General features: G+C 47.3%; 1 protein-coding gene across 1 annotated transcript; it reads right to left on the bottom strand.

Moving 5' to 3' along the window:
- Positions 1–25,374, bottom strand: LOC307216833 (solute carrier family 2, facilitated glucose transporter member 9-like). The gene is made up of 12 exons (XM_079977472.1): positions 25,002–25,374; positions 20,147–20,245; positions 19,718–19,878; positions 17,564–17,688; positions 16,886–17,031; positions 15,385–15,517; positions 15,024–15,211; positions 13,735–13,845; positions 9,316–9,417; positions 8,590–8,665; positions 4,154–4,281; positions 1–1,368 (listed from the first exon to the last, which is right to left on the bottom strand). Exons 1-12 carry the CDS (start codon positions 25,044–25,046, stop codon positions 1,123–1,125), a joined length of 1,560 nt encoding a protein of 519 aa, XP_079833598.1. The 5' UTR covers positions 25,047–25,374; the 3' UTR covers positions 1–1,122.
- Positions 25,375–26,152: the final 778 nt, after the last annotated feature.

Genomic DNA, 26,152 nt, shown 5'->3' with positions numbered 1-26,152 from the left:
TTCAATTTTGCTTGCATTTTAATGAAAAACTGCCTAATCTGCCATCTCGAACCAATTAATGAACCAAAACACAGCTATCCTTCAAAATTCACACTTCTCAGAACACAAACCCAAAAGATTCCTCTTTATTTTCAATCTCTAGGGCTGGGTTGGAGGGAAGCAACCTGGAAGCATTGTACAACAAATCAGAATGAATCCTCAATAACCAGGTGGTCTGGAAATAACCTCAGGTTCTGTGGGGTGATGAGGGAACCTGTGGCCCGCCTGATGTTGTTGGACTCCAATTCCCATCAGTCCAATCTAGCATGGCCAAAGGTCAGGGGTGACAGAAATTGTAGTCCAGCAATATCTAGAGCGCCACAGATTCTTCATCTCTGGTGTATGCCATACTGAGCTTGAAGGGTTACAAGTTCCCTGTCCCTGGAATAGTTTTGTTATGAATGAATCAGTGTTGAGTGGAATGTCCCAGCAGTGTATTGCTCTTGCTCTGTTAGGGAGTAAATCAGTGACTGGATGGGCATTTGACTTCTGTCTTTGCCTTTTGGGACACAGTGGCATGTGGAATGTATATGTGCTCTTACAGGTACTGAGTTTGTCTTTTGGTGTGGTTCAGACATTGCTGTTTAGTTGCAGCACTGCTGGGAAGACTTGTTATTGGTGATCTCTCAATAGGATTTCCAGTCATGTGTTGGCATGACTACCAGAAAAATCGGGAAGCAGGTGAGGAGATCTCCAAAAAATCCTCAAAATGCCTTAAAGGAAAGAGGATGAGTCCCATTCATGACATTCTGAAAAAACTGTGTGTATAAACCAAGTTCCTGAGGATAGCTATCCCTCAATGCTACTAATTTCTGGCCCTCAGAAGAAGACAGTGAAGGAGGAAGAAAGGATTTGGGACAGAAGTGCACCCAAAATACCTGGGGGCAGAGTCAGACTTCTTAGGTTTAAATTAGATGCTTCTCCCCAAATCTTCCCCCCGGTCCCTTTTGTGCTGCTGGTCCAGGCAAGATGAAAGAAGTTACAGGAAGAGAATCAGTATTATTGTCTCCCTTTGCCATTTCACTGAGGTGGCTTCCCCACAATAGGAGAAATGGAACCCCCAAAACACTGAATGGGAGATCATCATGGAGGGTTGGATCCTGAGCCAGAGAGTTCCAGGGAGCTGTTCTCCAGGGCACCATAACCGTTGAACTTGATCATCTTGACAGAATCCGGCAAGCTGGAGAGGAAGGAGGGGCGAGAGGCAAACATGTGGCTGATTTCCATAAACGTCTTGTTTTTGGTCTCGGGGATGATGAAATAGACATACAGTGCCACCAAAAGGCAGACGCCACAAAAGACCAAGTAGCAGAAGGCACCAGCAGACATCTGGGAATGGAAACAAAGAAGAGTCCAGATAAGCAGAGGGACACAAACAGGCTCTACCCAGTCCTCATCCATTTGGTTGGTTCAGTGCACTAAGAAGCAGCCTCCAGCATTTTGTGTGTTTAGGGCACCCTCTCTGTTAGCAAACCCCAGCATCTCCCATTCCTCACCATCACAGGTTCTCTTCTTACCTATTAAGGCCTCTTAGGAATATAGGAAGACGCCTTACATGAAGTCAGGCAATTGGTCTGTCTAGCTCAGTATTGTTTACACTGAGGGTTGGAGAACCCTTTTTAGCATTTCCTCCTGGAAGCCACATGGAAGGTGTCGGGTGTGAAGAGGCAAAAGCGAGTGAAGCAACAAATAAAAATATTGCCACTGTACAGTAGGCCAGTTTCTGAACATACTTATACATCTCTCTCTATCTTCCATCCAGGCAACAAAAGGTATGGTCAGGGTATAAGCAAAAACACCCCAAGAGGGTGTGAAGCAGAGTTTGTGAGAGGCAGGGCATGGGAAGAAGGTGTGTGGCTGGGGATCAGGTGCGGTGTGGGAAGAGTTCTGAGGGCCAGACAGAAATGCTTTGAGGGCTGCATTTGGGCTTTGGGAGTAAGGTTCCTCACTCCAGTCTACGACTGGCAGCAGCTCTTCTGGGTTTTGGGCAGGGTTTTCCTTGAGCTGTACTTGGAGATGCTGCAGAATGAACCAAATCTGTGGCTCTACCACTGTGCTATTGCTATTGCTCTTCCCCTTCCTCTTATTATGTTTACTTCTGGCTCCGTGGGGGATTTAATAATATAGATCAGGGTGGTTCAATGCACAGCCATTGAGGCCTTTTTTGGTGGCCCTTGGCAACATTTAATGCTCTCCCCCAGCCCTTTCCATGCCTTCTCAAAGCTGGTTAAGTGAGGTGCTGGGCTTTTGGAAGGAGGTAGAAGGGCTCTAGGACCTTATCCCCAAGCCCGGTGCCTCGCTTACCTGACTTTGGGAAGGCAGCACAAGGGGGGAGGGGTTTTGGCCTCACTCTCCTCCCCCCATGCAACAAGGCAGTGTGTGGCCTGTGAGTCCCATGTCACACCACTATTGTAGCCCCCTTGCTATAAAAAGTTGGACTGCCCTGATCTAGATTACACAGTCCTAAAATTTAGTACCAGAAGACTCTTAATTCCGTGACTGAAGTGAATTAGCATAGTTACATACATACACCTTCACCATATACGACTGGTATGTCAAGAAGTGCTAGATTACTTTTCTGACCCTTCAACAGGAAACCTTCACTTTGGCTTTCCAGTGCTGTTTACATAAGAGAAGGCCTGGTACTTTCAGAATGTAATGATTTAATGTCTTGGGGCAGGGAATGGTGTTTACAAAGCAATGGAATTGGTTTGCCATTTGGCGCATCCACGCGATCTGATTAGGGAATAACTTGTCAAGACCAGATGGCTTTGTTGCTGGTTCTCTCTCTCTGTGTGTGTAATGTGACGAAGATCACAACTGGTCTTGTGTTTCTTTAGAGCAGAGGGTAGACAATGTGGTGGCCTTCCAGATGTTGCTAGACTACCGTTCCCACCATCTTGCTGGCCATTGGCCATACTGGCTGTGGAGGGGAGTTCAAGAACATCTGGAATATAGGAAGCAGCCTTTCACTGAGTCCGGCCATTGATTCATCCAGCTCAGACCCATTTACACTGATTAGCAGAGGCTCTCCGGGGTTTCAAGTCAGAGCCACTCCTAGCAGTGTCAGTCTGAGACATTTTGCCGCTGTAGGCAAAACGCTCCGCTCCCTCTTCCACAGATCCAGGTCCCCACCCCTCCCTGCTGCCAGCCCATCACAGCAACAGCACCCTCACCTGCAGTTGTGCCCATGCTGCTGCCAGAACGCAGCACGAGCAGCAGCAAATGGGGGAACGACAAGGGGGTAGTGGCAGCAATGAGGACAATTGGGCTGGCAGCAGTGCAGTGGGAGGGTGGAGAGGGCAAGGGGGTTGGATCCGCTACTTGAAGCAAATGGCTTCACCTTGTCTAATGTGTGGGCAGTCCCTGACTCTCAGTGCTACCTGGGACAGATCCTGTGACCTACTGCATGCAAGGCACTACCCTACCCTGGAGGACCACCCCTGCTTTATGCAATATATAATAAAGGTTCAGAAAGATACACTGCCCCCTCTCTTAGTTTCTTTTGGTACTAATTTTGTTGCTACCATGGGGGCATCACCAGCTTTGCTATGGCAGTCTTCTCCTATTTGGTGCCTTCCAGGTGTTTTGAGCTACAGTTCCTGTAAGCCTCGGCCAGCATGGACCACAATGATGGGAGAGCTTCAGTCCAGAACGTCTGAAGGGCATGAGCTTGGGAAGGCTGGTCTACTGTAACGTGTGTTTTCTGCCACTCAGAATGCTGGAGCATGACCCCATCGCCACTACCGAGAAAGAACTAAGCTATGCAGTACCTATGGAGCTCTTTCCCCATTTCTAGTAGAAAGTTCTAGGTCACACAGAAATACAGCATATGGTTCTCCTCTGTGCTGTGTCCTGCAACCACTACTAGAAGGAACCTGCCATGAGAACCACTAGGCCAGGCATAGGCAAACTCCAACCCTCCAGAAGTTTGGGACTACAATTCCCATCATCCCTGACCACTGGTCCTGTTGGCTAGGGATGATGTGAATTGTAGCCCCAGACATCTGGAGGGCTGGAGTTTGCCTATGCCTTCACTAGGCATTCTGCTCTCTTGCCTTGCTAGTCAGGGGATCCCAGAGCCTACCAGCCTCTCAAAGGGGCCCAGTATTACCTGCAGGAAGGGAAACACAAAGCCAACAGTGAAGTTGGAGAGCCAATTGAGGGACCCACCCACAATGTAGGCCGATGGCCGATGCGATTGCTTGAAGAGTTCAGCTGTCATCAGAAATGGAACCCCAGCTGTATGGGAAAGACGGCACTCAGAATCAAATAGGCCAGGCTAGGCTTTTAATCCGAGCCCCTGTTAGTGGGGCCAGACTATCAAAGTCAGAACCTGCAAATAACCCTTGCAGGGGTGAATCTATTTCAAATCATCAGGTTCCCCAAAGATGTTTATTATTATTTATTAAATTTGTATACCACCCTATACCCACAGGGCAGCTACAACACAAAAGCACAAAACACATAATAAAAATAAAAATAAAAAACAACCCAGCAATAAATCTTAATTATTAAGATTGACATTACAGTGGTGCCCCGCAAGACGAACGCCTCGGAAGACGAAAAACTCGTTAGACGAAGGAGTTTTTCGTTTTCTTAGCCGCTTCGCAAGACGCATCTCCCTATGGGCTTGCTTCGCAAAACGAAGCTTGCCCCGCAAGCTCCGGGGATAGCGGGGAAGCGCAGCGCGTCTTCCCCGCTGTCCCCGGACCTGTTTAAAGCAAGGGGCGGCAACGGGGAGAAGATCGCTTCTCCCCGTTGCCAGCCCCGCAATCTCCGGGGACAGAGGGGAAGGCGCGCGCGCCTTCCCCTCTCTCCCTGGACCCCTTTTGAAGCAAGGGGCGGCAACGGGAAGAAGCGATTCTCCCCGCTGCCCCTTCCCTTGCTTTAAAACAGGTCCGGGGACAGAGGGGAAGGCGCGCACGCCTTTCCCTCTGTCCCCGGAGATTGCGGGGCAGGCAACGGGGAGAAGCAATCTTCTCCCTGCCGCCCCTTGCTTTAAACAGGTCCGGGGACAGAGGGGAAGGCGCGCGGCGCTTCCCCTCTGTCCCCGGACGGTCTCCATAGGAACGCATTGATTGATTTTCAATGCATTCCTATGGGAAACCGTGCTTCGCAAGATGAAAAACTCGCAAGAAGAAAAAACTTGCGGAACGAATTAATTTCGTCTTGCGAGGCACCACTGTAAATAATGTTGCACAAGAGGGGGCATTTATTTTGCTCATTGCTGCCCCCTGCAGCGACAAATTGGAAGACCACCTGCACAGACAACCACTTAAATTTAATCTGTTTTAGCATTTTAACTTTTGCATGTTTTAAAGCATGGTTGCAAATTTTCATCTAACATTTTTATCTTTTTATAAACTGCTGTGAGTTTGTTTTTGTTTTTTTACAACCAAGCAGTATATGGATTTAAAGAAAGAAAGAAAGAAAGAGAAAGAAAGAAAGTAAGTTAGAATTGTGCCACATTTTTGGCCCCAGAACAGGGCAAAACACATACTATAAAGGATGCAAAAGCCATTAATCAAACTCCCTGTCTTTTACTTTTTGCACTTCTTTTCACTCAATCCATTGCTGCTTTGTCACACTCCCTTTAAAAAACCCCAAGAGATCTCAGACAATCACGGGTGATGCAGTAAAAGTGATGATGTTTTGGAGCCAATCAGATTTGGCTACGTGACAAAAACAGTGAGGAGGCCCCGCTAAACTGCATTGCTGTAATCTGGCTCTATCTAGGCTGCCAGAAGTCACATGGAAATGTTTGTTTGAGTGCACATCCGACTGAGATCAGTTGAATAGGTGACACCCACACCTGAATGTGCACTTGGATGCATACCAGGAGGCACATCTGAGTGAAGATGTGGCCTGTCTGCACTACGTTGCTCTCAGTAGGTTGCGAGCATGAATGCCCATTCCAACACATGTTCTGGTGCATCCAGAGCTGGAAGAGGGCTTCTGAGTGAGGGCAAAGCAGCGTAACTGCAGCAAAGGAGGATTGTCAGCCTAGTTTCCAAGGCAACAGAGATGTGGTCCCTCTCCCCCCACAACCTATAAACACTTCTGCATGCTTTTGAGTACCCCCTCTTATTGCTGTAAGTGAAGGACTGCTTATCAAGGGGCATAAAGACATTCACAAAACTGCTCTCTGGTTCAGCGTAGCCCTACACACTTGCGTATATATGGTGATGCTGATGACAGACACTTTAACAGAAGGAGCCAAGACCTTGTGCTCCTGCAACAGAAAGGTTTCAGATCTATCTGCCCTAGTGCATCAGGATCTGCCCTCTTTACATGGTGGTAGTTTAGGCAGCACCACTTTCTTTCAGGAACACAAGGGACTGCTTCTTGAAATAATAATAATATTTGTTGTTGTTGTTAAAAAGAACCACCAGCCTTAATAATACTGGGGGGAAATCCATCCAGGGATTGTTAAGAAAAACCCCTGATTGAGCATTGCTCACAGATCACCCAGAGTGGGAAGAGAGATATTTTTATTTTAAAAGTCAGATTCATCATTGTTTGTGAACAATGAGCCATTAAAATCCTAATTAAAGATGTAATTACAGCGAATAAATTCTGGGCCGACAATGAGTTATGGATCTGTTGGCGGCTATACTAATACATCAATTGGGTAAACCAGCAGCCGCCTCGTCCATCATATTTAGAGAGCTCTGCTTTGGCCCTTTCGTTAGCAGAAATCGCAGGAGTTGCCTCTGAAATCCAAAGCAAGACACCGTTAGGCAATTCATGCCGCACCAGTTTTAGGGCATGGCAGGTGGTGACAGATTCAGATTCCCACCAGTGGCCTGCTGACCATGATCCTTTGGGTACTCAAAATGCCAGAACCAAGCGAGGGTATGCCTCTGAATACCACATGCTGGGAATCAGAAGTGGGGGGGGGGATGCTGTGGTCATAGCCCTCAGGTCCTGCTTGCGGGCTCCCCACAGGCATCTGGTTGAGAATAGGATGCTGTGAGAATAGGGTGCTGGGCTACATGGGCCATTGGCCTGATCCAGCAGGTCTCTCCTTACGTTCTTAAGTCCATATTCTCATATTATTGGTCAAGAGCAGTGTAGAATTGTTATCAAATAAATAAATAAATAAATGAATGAATGAATGAATGAATGAATGAATGTCCTCAGCACTTAGGACAATTCAAATAATGGGGTAGGAGAGATCTAAAAAATCACATCTGGCAACCAATGTGTCCCTTTGGATAGTACCCAGGGTAAAGGGACCCCTGACCACTAAGTCCGGTCGCGGATGACTCTGGGGTTGCGGTACTCATCTCACTTTACTGGCCGAGGGAGCCGGTGTTTGTCTGCAGACAGCTTCCGGGTCATGTGGACAGCATGACTAAGCTGCTTCTGGCAAACCACAGCAGCACATAGAAATGCTATTTACCTTCCTGCCACAGCACTTTGATGTGTTTTCGAACCGCTAGGTTGGTAGGAGCTGGGACCGAGTAACGGGAGCTCACCCCATTGCGGGGATTCAAACCACGGACCTTCTGATCGGCAAGCCCTAGGCTCTGTGGTTTAGACCACAGTGCCAGCCACATCCCACTAGTGCCCAGGTAGACAAGTCTAAAAAGCCCAGGTAGACAAGTCTAAAAAGCCCAGGTCACAAGCTTTCATGGCCCTCTAGCGGTTATGGAGGGACGCAGGTGGCGCTGTGGGTTAAAGCCTCAGCGCCTAGGACTTGCCGATCGAAAGGTCGGCGGTTCGAATCCCTGCGGCGGGGTGCGCTCCCGCTGCTCGGTCCCAGCGCCTGCCAACCTAGCAGTTCGAAAGCACCTCCGGGTGCAAGTAGATAAATAGGAACCGCTTACCAGCGGGAAGGTAAACGGCGTTTCCGTGTGCGGCTCTGGCTCGCCAGAGCAGCGATGTCACGCTGGCCACGTGACCCGGAAGTGTCTCCGGACAGCGCTGGCCCCTGGCCTCTTAAGTGAGATGGGCGCACAACCCCAGAGTCTGTCAAGACTGGCCCGTACGGGCAGGGGTACCTTTACCTTTACCTTTAGCGGTTATGGTGGCTCATTTTCCAGAAGTCATGTATTTAGCCTAAACACTGGAAGTGTATACTCAATTCTGACCAAACCAAGCCTCCTAGAGCAAAATATACACCAGAGTTAACGCTAAATACATTACTTCTGGTAAATGAGCCACCATAGCTGCTAGAGGGCCATGAAAATTTGTGTCCTCAGGCATTTTAGACTCGCCTTCCCGTGTACTATCTCAAACCAAAAGGGCACATTGGTTGCCAGATGTGAAATATATTGGCATTATTTTCAGCTCTCCTACCCCACTAAGAAGAAGACTCATTGCACCACTCATTGCATCTCCTGTAAGACCCAAAATAACCTGAATCCTATCAGCAAACTTCTTACATTCCCTCACAGTCCTGTTCTTGCGGGCCACAAGCTCAGACCAGGTTTCCTGTGATCTCAGCCTATCCACAGCTTTGCTGGTGCCCAGGGATCTTGAAGAGGAGCTTTGTCGCCTTGTTATTTCTTTGGATGCCTCTGTCTGGCACCGGAAACGTACCTGGTCCCATGCAGAATCCTGCAATGATGCCAATGACACATGCCACACTGACGTAACGCATCCAGGACACAGTTGCCTGTGGGAAGGACAGAAGGTTATTGAGAGAGTTTACATAAATGCAGCTGGGCCCCTTTGGCTCATTCAGTTCTGAGATTCCACCACTACATCCAGGCCTGCATCCTACAGCTCCATTGACCACACTCAGTCCCAGTCTGCAGACTGCTAGCTGTGCCAATCCTGTGACCCTTGCTTGAGCAGACACCTCCGTTCCAAGCAGCGGAGGCACAACACCCTGCTGTCATAGCTTCAAGCTTAGCTGTTTGCTTCCTAACTTAGCGGGTGTCCTCCACCTAGCTTGACCAGTATTCCAGAGATGGTAGTTCTCTTCCATCTCCTGATTCTCAAATAAACCTGCCCCCCTCATCCTGCCCCCTTGCACTCATCCCTGTTTCTGTGTGAGGTCACACCTGTACTTGCACCAGTTTTATGAACTAGGACCAAGCCTTGCTTATGTTTACACTTTAGCATTTAGGTGTGAAAAAGGAAACCAGTGGTATAGATATAGCAGGATAGAGTTTCTGAGGATCCACCAGCACTTCTGATCCCACTGTGCAAACTGAAGCACAAAATCTAATATGCGATTGGGGATGGGGGGGGGGTGGGACGGACTGCAGAGACGTTGTCAACCATCCATGGGTATATAAGTGTCTATGGGGCTGTTCCTACCTGCAGAATCAGGGACAGGGTGATGCCTGCACAGCAGATGCCCATGAAACAGAACCCAACTATGATGAGAGGGCGACGTCCCAGCTTCTCAATGGTGAAGCACTGTCAAAGAGAAAGGGGGAAATCGAGGAGACAGGTTGCTGGCTAGTTGTATTAGGGTTTTGCATGTGACTCTGTCTGTTCTGAGATGGAGAATTTGTGACCCTCCAGGCAGGGCTGGTTCTACCATTAGGCAGAATGATGCAGCCTTGGCCTTTTCTTCAGTTGAAGGACAGAGTTATGTGTGCCTCACAGCCTGTACCTGCCTTTCTTGGAGGCAAGGGAAGACACTGCCTCATTGCTGGTGTTGAAGTAAGATTCAGTTGCTGGTCCAGTTGGCTTCTGAACGTGGAATGGGAGAGGAAAACATTTTATACCTTGCCTCAGGCAGCAAAGTATCCTGAGCCAGCACTGCCTGCAGATGTTGTTGGACTACAACCCCTATCATCCCTGACTATTGACCATGATGTTTGGGGCGGATGAGTCCAATAATGTCTGGAGGGCCAGAGGTTTCCATCCCTGGTCTCTGCGATTCCCCCAAATATATACACAAAGTATACAGACAAGCTTATTGCATAGACGCCAACAGTACAGCATGGAGTATAATCATTCTTAGCTACGTAGACAGTGCATGGATGCAGAACCATCTTGTCCCATTGCTTATACCAGTGGTGGCCAAACCTGGCCCTCCAGCTGTTTTGGGACTATAATTCCCATCATCCCCGACCACTGGTCCCATTGGCTAGGTATGATGGGAGTTGTAGTCCAAAAACAGCTGGAGGGCCAAGTTTGGCCATCACTGGCCTATACAATGGGGCTGGAATGCCAACCATTAGAAATTCTGGGTTTGGTTCCAGAGCTAGGGGATGTCAGAATCTCTACTCGGCCAAGCTGATAAACCCTCAGCTTCCGGACGAGTCTCCAGAATCGCCTCCGACGAATAACTGACCTCGAGCCTTTGATGAGGCTCCAAGGCACATTCTATTCAACAGAGTTCCCAGCACAGGGAAGAGACGAGAGGTTTGGGCTACATTGTAAAGAGTTTTATTTCTAAGCTACGCAGTCAGAAAAGACATCCTCTCTCTATGAAAGCAGAGAGCAACTGAAACAAAGGAACAAAGGAAACAGGAAACAACTAACATCACATCCCGTCTCCCCTCCTGTGAGACTGGAAGGTCTCTGGAATGTAAACCGAGTCCTGTGATTCCAAGCAGCTGCTCAGTGGCAAAACAGAAACTAACAGGGGAGAGTGGGATCCAATATGGGATCCAGTATGTCCTAGTCAAATGCAGGGCATAAGTTTGTGCCCCAGTGCAACATCTTGCCCCTGCCCCACAAACATTTGTTCCCTGCAGGTGCGTGAGAAGGAAGCCCTACCTGTGAGTGCATGCTCAAGAGTAGGGGCTCCTTGTTTTTAGGGCACCTGGTTGTGCAGGTGTCCCAATGGCATAGCTTGTATACTGGGCTTCTACACACATGTGGTGATGGGGATCTGAGCTTTAGAGCAATAGATCTGACACTGGTGGAACATCCACTTTGCATGCAGAAGGTCCCATATTCACTCTCCAGCATCTCCAGGTAGAGCAGGGAGTGTCACCCTGTCTGATGTTCTGCCCATAGAGAACTGCGGCCCATAGACAGTGGCTAAGCAAGATGAACCAATAGCCTGACTATGTGACATCTTCCTTATGCTTGGCATTGTCTATTTTCCAAGATCAAATAGTTTAGGTCATAGGCAGCCAACATAGTACCCTCCAGATGCTCTTGGACTCCCAACTCCCATTAGCCAGGGCCAGCATGGCCAAAGGTCGGGAATGATGAGATTTGTAGTCCAACAACTTATTATTATTATTTCTATACCACTATATTTTTAAGGGGGGAAAACAAAGCGTTTTACAACGCTCAATAAAACATCAAATAAAACAATCCAGAATAAACATTACTCAAGAAATTCAAATATAAAGTATATGTTCAGAGTAACATAATTAACAGGAAACTAAACATTATCTTAAAGATTTCAAAATAAAACATTACAAAGAAGGTCAACATATAGAAGGCACAACATTAGCCTGGAAATGCACAGTCCTGGTTTTATTCCTAGCTTTGGGAAGGGCTTCTCATCCGATGTATTATGGGGCAGCTGCCATTGAAAAGCAGAACCGTTAAGTTCATCCCTAAGAGAAGAAGTGAGGTCGTTTTCATTAAAGCTGATGGAAAGGGGGTTCAGGAACAAACTTTTGTGGATGTACCCCTGGCTCTGCTCCAGCTATGGGAGCAGTTTGTGCACTGGTTGTGGAAGGAAGGAGGGTATCCTGGGAGCCAGAAGCCTATCGTTGCAATGGTGTGTGTGTGTGTGTGTGTGTGTGTGTGGAGAAGCTGCCAGAAGGAAGCCAAAGCAGGAAAGCTGCTGACAGCAGAACAAATGCCTGTAATTTTATAACCAACCTCAGTGCATCCATTGGGGGCCGTTTTTGTCGGCACTCAGGAGCAATCAGGCTGATGGAGTGATGAGCTTGCCTGAGTTAGGCGTTGCTGATGGGCAGCAAAGGCGGTTGGTGGGCGGGAGAGCTATGTGCCTGTGTAATAGGGAGAGGCACAGGTCCGACATGGGCAGCCCTGGGTGATATCCAGCTGGAAATCTGCCCCAGCTAGGCTAAAATTTGGAGTCAAAGGGACGGTGACAGCTGGAATGAGCACCCTTGTTGCAATAAGACAAGATGCATTAGGTATGGGATCGTCCTGCCATTTATACCTCTCGTCTAACAAGCAAGCCAACAAACCAAATGCCGTACTGGATGTGTCCTGCAAATCTGTTGTTTATGTAACTATGCTTGCACCCCTCAGAAGCCTTTGCCGGAGTCTGCTGTATGCAAACATACGAGCTATTAGCAATAATCAGAAGGGTCCTTTTGACTCATCTCCCAAGGCAAATCATCAGTGTTACAAATGTCTGTCTGTTGTGGGAAGCAAGCAATCTGATTAATAAATGACTTCTGTCCTCCTACAATACTGCGAGTCCCTCTCCACAGACAGGAGGTGCCATTGATTATCCTCCTCTCTGTGGTAAGATGTCTGGGGGTGACGAGAGAAGGGGCTGTGACTAAGTCTGCATAATGATTCAACCCTTGAGTTTGAGAGACCATGCTGAGTGAGGCTGGTTCTGTGATCCCTCTGGCCTCCCAAGCCACAAGGCAAAATGCTCCACTCTTCTGTGTGCTGGCTGCTCTTTGATCACAGAGAATCTAGCAGTGCCTTGTCTACTCAGAAGTAAGTCCCACTCTGTGTGGGACTAGATGAGCCTTTAGCCCAGCGGTTCTCAACCTGTGGGTCCCCAGATGTTGTTTGACTACAACTCCCATCATCCCTGAGCTCTGGCCTTGCTAGCTAGGGGTGATGGGAGTTGTAGTTCAACAACATCTGGGGACCCACAGGTTGAGAAAGGCTGCTTTGGCCTGACCCAGCAAGGATCTTATGTTCTTATGACTACAACGCTCATCATCCCTGATTATGCTACCTGGGGCTGATGGGATGTGGAGTGCAACATCTGGAGGTACCACACTGGCTGCCTCCATGTATAGGATTGCAGCCTATGGCCCAGTTCCCACATTGCCCACTTGAGGAAGAAAGGCATGGAACACAGTTCCCCTTTACCTATAAGTAGACTTGCTGCATGGTCCTCACTCCCTACCTCCAGTGGAGAAAGAGAGGCAGCTGGAGAGATCTTCCAAGCTGTTGCTTTTTATTCTGCCTGTGCCTTGACTGATGCTCTGTTAAGGAGAGCACTGCCACCACTCAGCAGGAAAGGCCCAGAAGAAACATAGCTAGGACAGGAAGGAAAGTACTGCTAGCTTAGGCTCCGTACACACCGTACATTTAAAGCACATTCCCACCGTCCTGAGAATGGTAGTTTGTTAAGAGTTATGGGAATTGTAGTTCTGTGGGGGTAAGCTACAATTCCCAGGAGTCCCAGGAGGTGCTTTAGACTTATGGTGTGTATCCAGCCTCATAAACAGTATCTGGTGAGTGCTGAGGGCAAGTGAGCAGTTCTCTTCTGGTGGCTATGTTTGGCAACACAAGGAGAGCAGAGAATGAGTGCAAGAAAAGGCTCTTTGCTAGGACCAGGCAGTGACAAGCAACCTCACAGGTTCTCTTCTCCAAGAGCCCAGCTGTGAACAATATCCTTCCAGTTGAAAATGGGTAGAGAGCATCCTGAAGGAACCAAGAGAGTGTCCTCCACACTGGAAAGGAGTTAGGAAATTATTGCCCTGTCTCATTATGAAAAGTACATACAAATCTATTCTCTCAGTGCAAAAGGAAAGCAGAAGGATGATGCCCTCTTAAAGGACAAGCCAAACGCAAACTAGAGATTTCCACACTTACGCCTATCAAGCCAGCAACGACCTCAATCGCACCCGTGCCGACCGTAGTGTAGGGGATCTCTGGGTCAGGGATGCCGGCATTCTCAAAGATGACATTTGTGTAAAACCAGATCTGTCAATGAAGAAGAGAAATCATAAGCAGAGGGGGTAGGTGTGGCTTAGAAGAGTAGGAAGGACAGTGGCATACCTCGTGAGGCTGCAAGGAAATCCAGGGGATGGGTATGCAGGAAACTGCTGCAGAGTTGGGTGCCTATCCAGACCATTTCTGCCTATCCTCTCCTCTCATGCCAGTGGGACTTAGCAAAGACAGTTTGAGGGTCTGAGTTCAAATCAAAATTAGCTGGAGGCATGACACTTTTCTCCGTTCTGTAGCACACTTGTAAAATAAGAAAAAACACCTTTTTTTGGCTGCTTATGGCAACCATTTGTATGCTGGTACTAACAGCACTTTTATTAAGATAAGAGTGCCTCATTTTTAATCGCCCAACCCCTCCCTCCTGGGATTAATTATGCTCTACCATGAATTATAGTAAATCATTTTAATGCATGATGTAAAACATGAGTGGGGAGCCTTTTTCTGCCATGGGCTGTATTTGCTTGGGAGTAATCTGTTAAGGGCTGCATATCAGTGGTAGGCAGGGCTAGAGTGAAAAGTACATGCGGAACCCTTCTCCCTCCCTCCTTTTGCAAGCAGAGTGGGTGTCAGTAAGGCTCTATTCAAGGTGCACAAAGCCTGGAACTAGCTTACAAAACCCTAAAAGGCTTGGGACCAAAGTACCCAAGAATGTCAACCATCTCAGCCTGTTTGCAGTGCTGGGCGCTGCCTGTGACAGGGTCTTCATGGTGGTAGTTCCCCACTATTAACATTCTGGTGGAATTTTAAAACATTCCTGTTCCTCCAGGCATTTGATGGCTGAAAAGCACTGTTTCCTGCAAACTTGGCATTACTAGCTGTGAGGGGATATGACTGTTTTACAAGGTTTTAGATTTATTTATTTATGCATTATTTTTCTGTTTTGCAATTTGCCTCCATTTTGAGAGGAAAGGCGGTACGAAAATTTAAATAAATATTCATGATTTGGGAGGAGCAACAGTAACTCTTGACTTTTGGCACCTAGCTCAGAGTTCTTTGGCTCCAATTAGCGAAGGTGTTGCAGATACATGGGGGAAATACGCCCAGAGGTTTAAACGGGGGAAGAGAGCAGCGAGGTTGTGCTTGAATGAAGGTGCAGGAGGCACAGGCCAGCCCAGCGGCCTTGTGGCAGGGGTGATCGACCCTGCAGCCCTTACCGCGTCAATCCCTGAGAGCTGCATGCCCATGTTGATCACCACGACGGAGAGAACTTGCCATCGCACAGAGGGATCCAAGAGCAGGTGCCACACAGACACTGTCTCCACAGAAGCCAGCGAGCGCTTCTCCTCCTGCATCTCTTCGATTACGTCCTGCACGTCGTACTTGCCCAGGAACCAACGGAGTGCTGTAGGGTTAAGACAACGCGGGTGAGAAGAGTATCCAGGACAGGGATGGCCAGCTGGAGGCCTGTAGGCTGTGGGTAGCCCTGCCACACAATGGCAAACTTTTCTTGCCTCTCATAGACACCCCAAAATATTTCCAAGCGGTAAGGAACGAAGATCCTTGCACTTCCCTTACCATCAGTAGCTCCAAGGACGTTGTTCTTCTCAATAAGAAGGTAACGGGGGCTTTCTGGAAACCAGTGCAGGAGGATCAGCTGCAGGAAGGCAGGAACAACCACCAGCGAGAGGAAGAGAGGCCAGTAGGCATCCTAGGAGAGAGACACCCCCCTCATGATGAGAGGGGTTTTTGCAGCAGCTTTCTGGCAAAGAGGATACTTTATGCAGGTTGTGAAACACAAAAGACTTGATAGATTAATGGCTCCTTTTCTGCAGCCCTTTCTCCATCTTTCTCCCCACAGAGTTATATAGGAAAGCCTAGTTCTGAAGGGTATAGCTAGGGTTGCCATATTTTAAACTTTTGGCCAAAGTCGTTGAGCTTTTTTGCTGTTTTTGAGCTGTTTTTATGGGAAATCGGCAAATAACACTGCCGACATGGGCTGCCATATGTCCGGATTTTCCCAGATATTTTCACAATTTCCGTCCGGATGCTGCTGCTGAATGCAGTATTCCAGATATGCCTAGGAAATTCCAAATGTGTAGCAAACCTAGGTGTTGCATTATTTTGGGTGTGGTGGGTGCGTAGATAGAAACAAGAATGACCTGAGCAAGATACTCCCCTCCTACACTTTCTCCAACATATTCCCTGATGCCTCCTCTTTTCTCTATGGCAGAGACCTTTTCTCCTGTATAATGGCCAGATTTCTTATAACATTGTTATGGTCTTGCTATCTGATTTCTGCTGTGGGGATTAGCATTTATGAATGTTAAAGGAGGCAGAATGAGTTCTTAAGGTTCCTTAATGGCCAAGAGGCCAAGCATACCAGCAGGCACATCTTCTGTTAGGGAAATTAGAGCTAAAATGGCTGGGAATGGCTAGGAAATAACTGGAGACATCTCTGGGAGGGGAAGCCCTCCATCTATGCCCCATGTTCACCTTCATCTATGGTCAACTTGAATATTTGTAAATCAATATAGCAGAAACATATTAACTCGCCATCCATCTCTTCTTCCCAAAGAGAATAAAAGATGAATAAGTCATTATCCTAGAACTTCTCACCACTTGAAGAAGTGGGGAGCGCATTAAAAAAAACATGTTTGGATTCAAGATGGCAAAAGCCCGTCTGCCTTTTCTAAACTAGTAGGAGAAATGGGGGCAGTGGAATGAAATGCAGCTTTGTTGCTCTTTTTGACTGCAGGGGTGATGGTGTCATCTGCTAGAGTGGTATTTAGCAACAGTGTGAGCTTGAGGATTGGAGGACAAGTCTGTTAGGTAGGCTAGACTCAGACAGTGATTTGCCTTAGGTGATTCAGTGAACTTCATGTCTGTAAGTTCATGTCTCCCCATCCAAAGTCCAACATGTTCATTACTACACCACCTTTTGCTAGCACACTCTTCTAGGACTCCCAGCTGCTCCCAGCGGTGCCCTTCCCATCCTGTCATCAGTTTACATTCTGACAGCAACGAAGCTAGCAGGCCTGGGCATTCTATGCAGAGAGTGGCACGCCAGGGCATTTACCTCTCCCAGCAGCTCTGGAAGGCCCAGGACTTGGGCAGAGAAGACCCCCAGACAGATGAAAATGCTTGGTACAAGGCCCAAGAATCCACGCAGGTTCTTAGGGGCAATTTCTCCCAAGTACATGGGCACCACACTGAGACAGATCCCTGGTAGGAAGAGGAAAGAAAAGGGAAGGAAGGTGGTGAATGACATGGCAATCAGCCAGCAGCCTCAGATACCTAAGGGTTAATATCTTCAGGAACAACTAAATCTATATTAACTTCCCGCAAAGTAGTCATATAAGTTCTGTTGCAGAATAATGTGTCATCTTAGCAATTAGTTTATTGTGGAACGAGATTTTATGGGCAGTGGCCTAATTCAGAAAGTGCATGCAATGAATCCACATTCAATAATTTGTGAATGTTCCCACTCACTCACTGTAGGTGGTAACTCATTTCTAACTCTCTAAATTAAAAAGCACGTTCTTTTGCTTTCCAAATCAGTGTGGAACGTCATGAGCAAGAGAGGCAGCAGTGGCTCTAATAATCTATATATACAGTACAGATATGCTTTTTGAGATGAATATGTAGTTTTCAGTGGCTGTGCATTACCTGGGCCCTAGAGGAGAAGGAACTACACTAGAGAAGGAGGAGACCCACACACAAAGTGAGGAAGTCTGGGCAGAGACATTTCTCTTACCAGAGTGAACGCCGGTTATGAAGCGTCCAAATATGACCATTTCAGGTGATTCCAAGTAGCGACTGAATCCCATTAACATGCCAGCCAGGAAGACGAGGACGTTGCTACGGACCAAGGTACCATTCCTGGTAGAGAGGTCATTTATTTTAGATGGTTTCATTGAATCATGGAACCATAGAATTGTAGCGGTAGAAGGGAACAGAGGGTCATCTAATCCAATCCCCTGCAATGCAGGAATCTCAACTAGAACATACATGACAGATGGTCATCCAACCTCTTTGATTACAAAAAGTTCCAAATAAAACATTTTGTTCCATCCCCACTCCCTGAGGTCCAAGGCTGGCTCACTCATGAGGCAAGGTGAGGTGACTGCCTCAAGTGGCACCATGGCAGGATCCATAGGGGCAGCTGATCCTGATGTAGATCTTATTTCCTTGCTCCTGAGGTAGATATTTACTCACCCATTCTTCCCTACCAGGGAGAGAGGCGTCATTTTCTGGTTCACCTCAGGTGCCAAAATATCTTGGGCCAGCCCTGCTGAACACTCTGCTTTCTGTTGCAACAAAATGCCCATCTGGCATCCCCATAATTGCCCCTCTGCCCCCTTCCTTCCTTGGTGCTTCTAACTCCTTTCCCCATTAGAGTTGCTTTGCCAGATCCTAAGGCCTGTAGCCAGAGGTGGACTGACTAGCCAAATGGGATGTGGATCAGAGATCAGACGTTACTAAACTATAACTTCCAGCATCCCTAGCCATTGGCTATGCTGACGGAGGCTGATGGAACTTAGAGTCCAGCAATGTCTGGAGGGCCACAGATTCTCCATCCCTGATGTAGATGATCACTGAGCAACCTTTCAGCTGGATGAATTGTTGTGATATCCAGAGTTTAAATGGAGACACGGTTGTTTGCTAGAGCATATGGAAATTTTTCTGATGGTAGAGTTGAGATTTGGCAAGTAGCCTCAACTCAAATTAAATCTGGGATGTGAGTTGAGAGGCAGGCATAAGGAGTAGCTCTGTTTTGACAATCATAGCGTTATCCCAGCTGACACAACTGTTCTACATTTCTTTCTATTATTTATACACCCTCTTTAACAAAATATGTTTCCAATGAGCTTCAGGGACAGTTAAAGTGTCAGCTTAAAACATATTCAGAACAACCCACGGTGAAGAATAATTGTGCTTCCAAGTGATTCAGTTCATTCCTGATGCCCTAAAAAAATAAATACTTTTAAAGAACATGTCTCAACTGAGATGTCAAAGAGGACCATAAATTTACTGACAGTTTTTATATCTATCGGCTATCTTTGCCTTCAGAGAGTCACAGGTTCAGTTCCCAGCATCTCCTGGTAAGAGATGGGGAGTGACCCTTGCCTGAAGCCTGTGCTGCAGGCAGTGTAGACAAAACTGAGCTGGATGGAATAAGGCAGCATCCAATGTCTCACATGTGTAGCCAAAAGTCAGTCTAGTCAGTATCTTGCACTGTTGTAACCTCTTTGATCTTTTAACTGTTTGAATTCTAGAATCACTCCTGCCTTGATCACATTATCTAGCTCAATTTTAGCACTGTCCTTAATGGTCATGAGGTTGAAGGCTAATGAACTGGTCACATCCATGGGTGCTGCAGCTTTCAATGGGAAGAGAGAGGCAGTTTCTGGCTTGCGTGCCAAAACGGAACAGGGTTATGTAGTAGTACATTCCTGCTGTCTAAACTCTACGGGGATTAATGTGTGTTTTGTAACATTTGTGGGGGGACTTGGGCATGATACCTTCTATGGGTCTCCTCTCAGAGAAGACCTATCTACCTCCTCACTGCTGTTGCCACTGCACTTTTGCTTACACCTTCCCTTTGGCCACAGTCCATACACCTGTCCAGTGGGAGATGGGTCAGTGTGGTCTAAGGCTTCTTCTTCTGCTCTTTCTCTTTCCTCTTTTGTCACTGCTCATTGGCTTAGAAGGGACAGGCGAGCAGGCAATAGTGGCATGGAGCAATTGCAGCAGGGCTAGGGGTTGGCCGGAGGGATGTGGGTACTCAGCTATGTGGAACTCAGTGCCAGACATCCTCGCTTCCCTCCACATCGAATGGGTGGTGTATCTGTCAACACATCTTGGCTATGAATTGGAAATTCACTCTGTTTTTTGGCCCTGCCCTTACCTTCCATATTGGGTTACCAGTACTCCCACAGGCAGGGATCCCACCAGGCCTCCCAGGGCAAAGACCGAGACAGTCAGTGAGTACATGAGAGTGAGCCGTGCTGGAGCCAGGCCCACTCCATAGCGCCGAAACCATGTTGTGTTATAGAAGGCTTTGATGTGCTGCAGTGGAGGAAGACACAACATGCAATAAAATTGTGAGAGTTCTAGATCTGTGTTCACCACCATCAGATTTTAACCACAGGTTATTTGAAGTCCTGTGATGTCTGTGGGAGACAGTATCAACCTAAGTGAGGTCCTGGGAGGAACAGAAAGGGGTAAATTCAACATGGTGTATCAGGCCAGGAAGTGGAGAGAGGGGCATTCTAGCTCAGCAGAGGATGGAAGGCTCTATGGTGGTCAGTGTGTGCACTTTCTGTCTGAATCTTACCGCTGCTGGAGAGTTCACCACAGCCAAATTGTAGCCATACAGCATGGAAGACCCAAACGATGACAGCAGTGTGACAGCCAGCAGAGGGAAGGTGAGGTGCTAGGAAGGACAAGAATACATGTCAGATAAGGAGGAGGTGGAAGTAGGTCATGAGACATACCAAGCATGGGACATTGTTTTGCCACCAAGAGTTGCTATAGATTGGTGAACCTACATAACAACAGTGGTTCAAAAGTTGGTGCAAAATTCCAGAGGTAGCAGAAGGCAGCAAAGATGCTCATAGGAAACCCTCCACTCCCCAAAAAGAAAAGAAAGAGAAACAATGCTAAGCATGTTTGGTGAGAGCTAGGTTTGTCCAAGTGCTGGAGCTCGGTGAGATTTACTGAAGGATTTGTTCAGCTGGTAAAAGAAGTTGATGAGAATCAGTGGTGGCCGGTGCCCCTTGGGACCAGAGGGGCAGACGGCAAGGGGGCCAACAAGAAACAGAGCCAGAGCCTATGGCAGGCAGAGCTAGCTAAATATAGTTTTGTCTCTGTTCTCCTCCTCCCTTCTTTCTACAAAGAATAACAGCTAACAAGCAATGCTGCTCACTGGCTGGTTTTAAGTAAGAAGGCAGCAAGTGGGGGCTGACTGAGGGCAGACTGAGTCTTAATGGGCCAGCCTCCACTGATGAGAAGACACTGCACATGAACACTCTTCTGGTAAGCCGAACCAGCGTTGAGGAAACTGCATAACAAATAAATATAGGCAGCTTTCACCCCAGTGGTGGCTCGTGAGGCAATTACACTGGAGGACACCAGCATTGGCTGCATGGGAGAGGAAGACCCAGCACCCCTCTTGGGTGGCATTTCAAAGTAGCAGAAGGGTTAATACCACCATACCATGAAGGAAATCAGAATGGCAGGGTACTCGGGAAATAAAAAATGTGCTTCCAAATTTGCCTATGACTGCACTTTCTCCAGAGTACAGAGAACAGCACCACACAATTAAAAGGGATTCAGGGAGTCGCTGTTTTCTTTATGCCAACATTGTGTCCACTGGATACTACAACTCCCACCAGCCACAGGCACTATGCCCAATGGCCAGGGATGATGGGAGCTGTAGTTCAGCAGTATCTGGAGGGTTCCACTTTGGCTATCTCTTTAAGCTATTCCTATGAATCATGTGACATCAAGGAGTTATTTCCTGGGCTGCCTGTGGTTTGGAGCAGTTTCAGCCAGAAGCCTCCTCCTGCTAGGTATTGCAGAACAGCCAGCAGGAAGAGAGTAACTGGACTCCCCAGGATAGTTTAACAGAGAAACTTTTACAATCAACAAAGGGTTCTAACCACACCCATTAAGGACTGGAACCAATCAATGTTGCACAGACAGAGCATGTGAAAGCCTATCAGATAAGCTTTTGCTACTATGTGGATTTTGTAAGTCTTGTATTGTATCCAGAGAATACAAGCTATTGAGTGTCTAATAAACGTAGCAAAACAACATGAAAAAAGAAACGCATCATGGAAATTAATAAAATTGTCGCAAGCTAGTCTATTGGAAAATGGGTGGGTTCCTTGGGGGGAGGATTCTTTAGAACAATTCATGGTACTGTAATTAAGGGCAACAGGACCATAATTAGCTAGCAGGAAGTGTGGTAGAGGGAGGAAATCTCTCATTTGTCACAGAAACAGATCTATAAAGGGATCTTAAAAATACTTCCAGCTTTGCTAGTCCAGGTAGGTCCTGTAAGGGAATGTGGATTCCAGAGAAAATGGAAGCTGGTAGGATTTTAGAAATCAAATCATGGTGAATGCAGGCCCAGATTGTGACACTTATTTAGAGTAAGAATATCATGGGAAGGCATAATAAATTATCTGAGGTCAGATGTGAATGCCAAGGAACCTTTTCTTATTTTTGCACAAGGGTTTATCACCCAGCCTCTTAAAGGTTTATTATTATTAAAATATTTGCAATACTGACTTTCTATCACAAAAATAATTCAAGGTGGCTAGGCACAGACAGCAAAATGAGATGAATCCATAAACATGCATTATTGAAAGTGAAGCAATTGGACAATACAGAAGAGCCCACATTGCCCCTGCAAAATAGCAGAGTAACAAAAAGCACAGCCCTGCAAGACTGGTATACAGGAAGCTTAACCTGGAGCAACCATAGTAGCAACTAGAAGAGAATTTTTACAGCTACCCAAAGAGGAGGTGGATTCCCCAGGATTTCCACATATAGAGATACGCTGGTGAAATGTATTTTTATACGTACTGGAATAACTGGCTGGGATTCCCTAGCTTAGCTCATCCAAAATAGACCAGGCAGATGGTAGCAGCAGTGTTCCTTTTTAAGAATCAGGCAGAGAAATGAGAGGAGGAAATGGCTGTAATCCTACAGTGGAGCATCAGAAATTGCCTGGTGCCCATTGGGACTGGTGGGGTAGAGGGCAGAGAGCCCAACAGAAGGTGGAGCCAGAGCAAACTAATTGTTGCCCCTTTCCTCTTCCCTGCTGAGTTCTGCAAGTGCTGAGACCAGGGAGGAGGAAGCTGACAGCCAGTGCCACCCCTTGAGCTGGTTTCAAGTAAGGAGGTAGGCAATTGAGGGCTAACTGAGAGCAGACTGAGGTTGGCAGACTGAGGTTGGTGGGACAGCACTCCAGTAACCCCAACGGACCAACCTCCACTGGTATCAAGACCATCCACCTCAGTATTGCCAACACTGATAGGTAGTGAGTTTCCAAGTTTTCAGGCAGGAGTCTCTTGGTCCTTCCTGGAGATGCTGGAAATTGAAGCTGGGACCTTCTGAATGGATAGCAGAGCATTTTCCTATGGACCTTCAGGTGGATCCTCCCATTATCCCTCTCTGTGGCATATGAGAGAGGAGGGCAGCTAAGCCATTAAGGAGAGACTTTGGGGTTGTTTCTGTGTTTACAGCATCATGCATCTCTCACAGAGTGAATGAGGGAGAAGCCAAAGGGGCACATGGTTTGGTGGACAGATGGGAAAGTGACGCTCTGGTTCAACATCCCTGTTTACTGCCACTTCTTCCAACATGGCACCATACAAGAACATCAAGCTCACTATGCTGTTAAACGGAACGTTGGAAGCTGCATTATCCATTCATCTAGCTCAGCATTAACTACCCTGGCTGGCAGGGGCATAGCATGGGGAGTGCAAGGGGGAGCTGTGGCTCTGGGTGCACAATTTTGGAGGTGGAATGAACCAGGCACCCCTATGCAGGTGACCCCAGAATGGTGCAGCCCAATGCTCCTCTCCACCCACCAAGGGCTGCAGTAGCTGGCCAGGCTCCCGCCAGTGTGGACAAGCGAGCAGCTCAGTGCAGCCCCATTTTGCTCCAATGTGGGTGGGGTTGTTCCAGTGGCAAGGGCTGGGCTGGCATGTACTCTGGGTGCCAGCAACCAGTGCTACACCACTGCTGACTGGCAGTGGTTCTCCAGGGTTTCAGGCAGGGGACATTCCCAGCCCTACCAGGAGATGCCAGGGACTGGACCTGCCACACTCATGCTGTCATTCCTGGCTCACTTTGCTCTGTGTGCCTCGTGTTCTGAGACACAGAACACTGGCCATTATAGAACCTGCCTGAGCTGAAATGATAATTCAGTATTACTCCCTATGACTGTGGAAAATGGACAGATTATTTTCTTCTGAACTGTAGACAGGCAGGACTTTTCAACATTCTAGGCTCAGGGGAACATGATTTCTAAACTGAAACTGGCCCAACATTTACTGTCAGCCATTTCTTCCTATTCTGCCTATGTTGGCTTGAAAGTCCTTTGCAGTCTAGTATTTTTCTCTGTGGAAAGATGTAGGCATTCAAATGCTGAAAGTAACCAGGATTGGTCCCTTAATACAGTGGTATGTTGGTTTACGAACTTAATCTGTTCCGGAAGTCTGTTCTTAAACCAAAGCCGTTCTTAAACTGAGGCACGCTTTCCCTAATGAGGCCTCCCACTGCTGGTGCCCTTCCACCGTTCAGCTTCCGTTCGTAGACCGAGGTAAACTTTGCTAAGTGGAACACTAGTTCCAGCTTTGTGGTGTTCATATACGGAATAGTTCATAAACAAGGCTGTTCTTAAACCGAGGTACCAGTGTAGTTATTTTGTGAGGGGGGAGGAGCCTTGCCACAACTCATTAGCATATGGCAATAACTTAATAACATATACAGATCACCAATGATCTGCAAACCCAAAGAAAATGAAATAAAAACTACATAGCCAGGAGGCAAACTTAGAGCAGGAATGATTAAGCCTCATTCTCATAAACAGGAAAACATGCAACAGACACAAGTGAAATGGTTGCTGCAAAGCACCCCAGCTGAAACATTATTTTATAAGGAGCTAGACAGCACCACTTCCAGCACCCTTCCTCCTCCCCCCCCGCCCAGTAGCATCTGCAGCTGGAAAGATCTAAAGCAGGCACCCCAAAGCTTCGCCCCTCCAGATGTTTTGGACTACAATTCCCGTCATCCCTGACCACTGATCCTGTTAGCTAGCGATCATGGGAGTTGGAGGCCAAAACATCTGGAGGGCTGCAGGTTGGGGATGCCTGATCTAAAGCTTACTAGGCTTAGAAAGGTCTTTCTGGACTGAGCTCCCCACCCCAGTTTTGGCCCTGATTCCTTAGGCCAGCACAGCAAGCCCCATACCCTGGGAAGCTGGAAACTGTCACTCCACATATCCCAGAGCACAGTAGCTGAGATTATAGTCTTGGCCAGCCTTCTCAAGTCGTGTGCAATTAAAATCCCAGCTAATCCCTTAAGGAATGCTGGGCACTGCAGCACGCCAGGCTCAAGGGAGATAACCTTTGTGGCATATAGAAAGCTCAAAAAAAACATCAACCCACACTTACCCCAGTGATCTTTCTGTGGAAGTCAAAACGCAGGTTGTTGTCCATTTGGGCAATCTCTGTCTTTTATGTCCAGACAATACAGTGAAGGTTCAGCAGGAAGAAGTGAAGTTGCCTGGCTGAGATCCACTTGCTCATTTCAGTGACCCATGATGGGATTGTCCAGGAGAGATGAAAAACTCAGCAAAGTAATACTTGATGCTGTAAGACCCTCTGGAGGCTCAAGCTACGGAGACGCAGACACACACCTCCCCACCCCCCACCAACTTGCCAAATGACGGACAGAAAAAGCCACAAGCACATGGGCCAAGGCAGTAAAAGGAAGATAGGGAGAAAAAGATGCAAGAGATGGAAGAAAAGCTCTGCTTCATTAAGCCCTTAGAGGCAGTGCTCAATCACATGATAGTTGATGTGATTCGCTTCGCTTATTTGAGAAAGAGATACATAGTTCAGAACCTGGAGCCGCTAGGACCTTCCAGCATTGGCAGCTGCCCAGGGCAATATTAACTCTCTCTGTACCTAGATAAAGGTTGTAGGAGAAGGGATTAGCACATTAGAAATGTATAACAATAAGGGCCATTGTAGAGCTGAAGGGTGGTATTCAATTCAGCCTTGTTTAGAGTAGATCCATCAAAATTAATTGGCTACCTTAGCCATGTTCATTCATTTCAATGAGCCTATGCTGGGGCTGATGGAAGTTGAGAGTCCAGCAACATGTGGACTTCCTGCCCTAAATGGAGAACATAGAATGGAATCCTTTTCTTTCAGAATTTCATGTCGGGTGCTAGAGGAGGATGAGGTAGCAATGCATCTTGAGTCTATATAGCCTCACAGATTTCAGAGAGATTTCAAGTGGGGGATGTAGTTTAACTCCTTGCAGACTGGGGAAGTCCACTGCTAGGTGGACTCTAACTAAAATCTCTAACTAAGGAAAGTTCATTGCTTTCCAAGGGTGTTGAACAGTTCATACCACCAGGCAATATTTAGTAATGTGTGGTCTAAATCCACTCATTAAGTTGAACCCATTGGTTTTGGTTCCTATCCCTACAATGTGCAGCAACAGAAGACAAACTTGGCTTCATCTATTTGAAGGTGGCTTTCATATTACTTCTTAATTGTGCTTTCTTCAGGCTAAACATGGCCAGTTCCTTCAG

Source organism: Podarcis cretensis (assembly GCF_951804945.1).
Source record: "Podarcis cretensis genome assembly, chromosome: 5".
NCBI lineage: Eukaryota > Metazoa > Chordata > Lepidosauria > Squamata > Lacertidae > Podarcis > Podarcis cretensis.
Note: the sequence above shows the minus strand (reverse complement) of the source record. Positions and strands in the feature narration are given on the sequence as shown.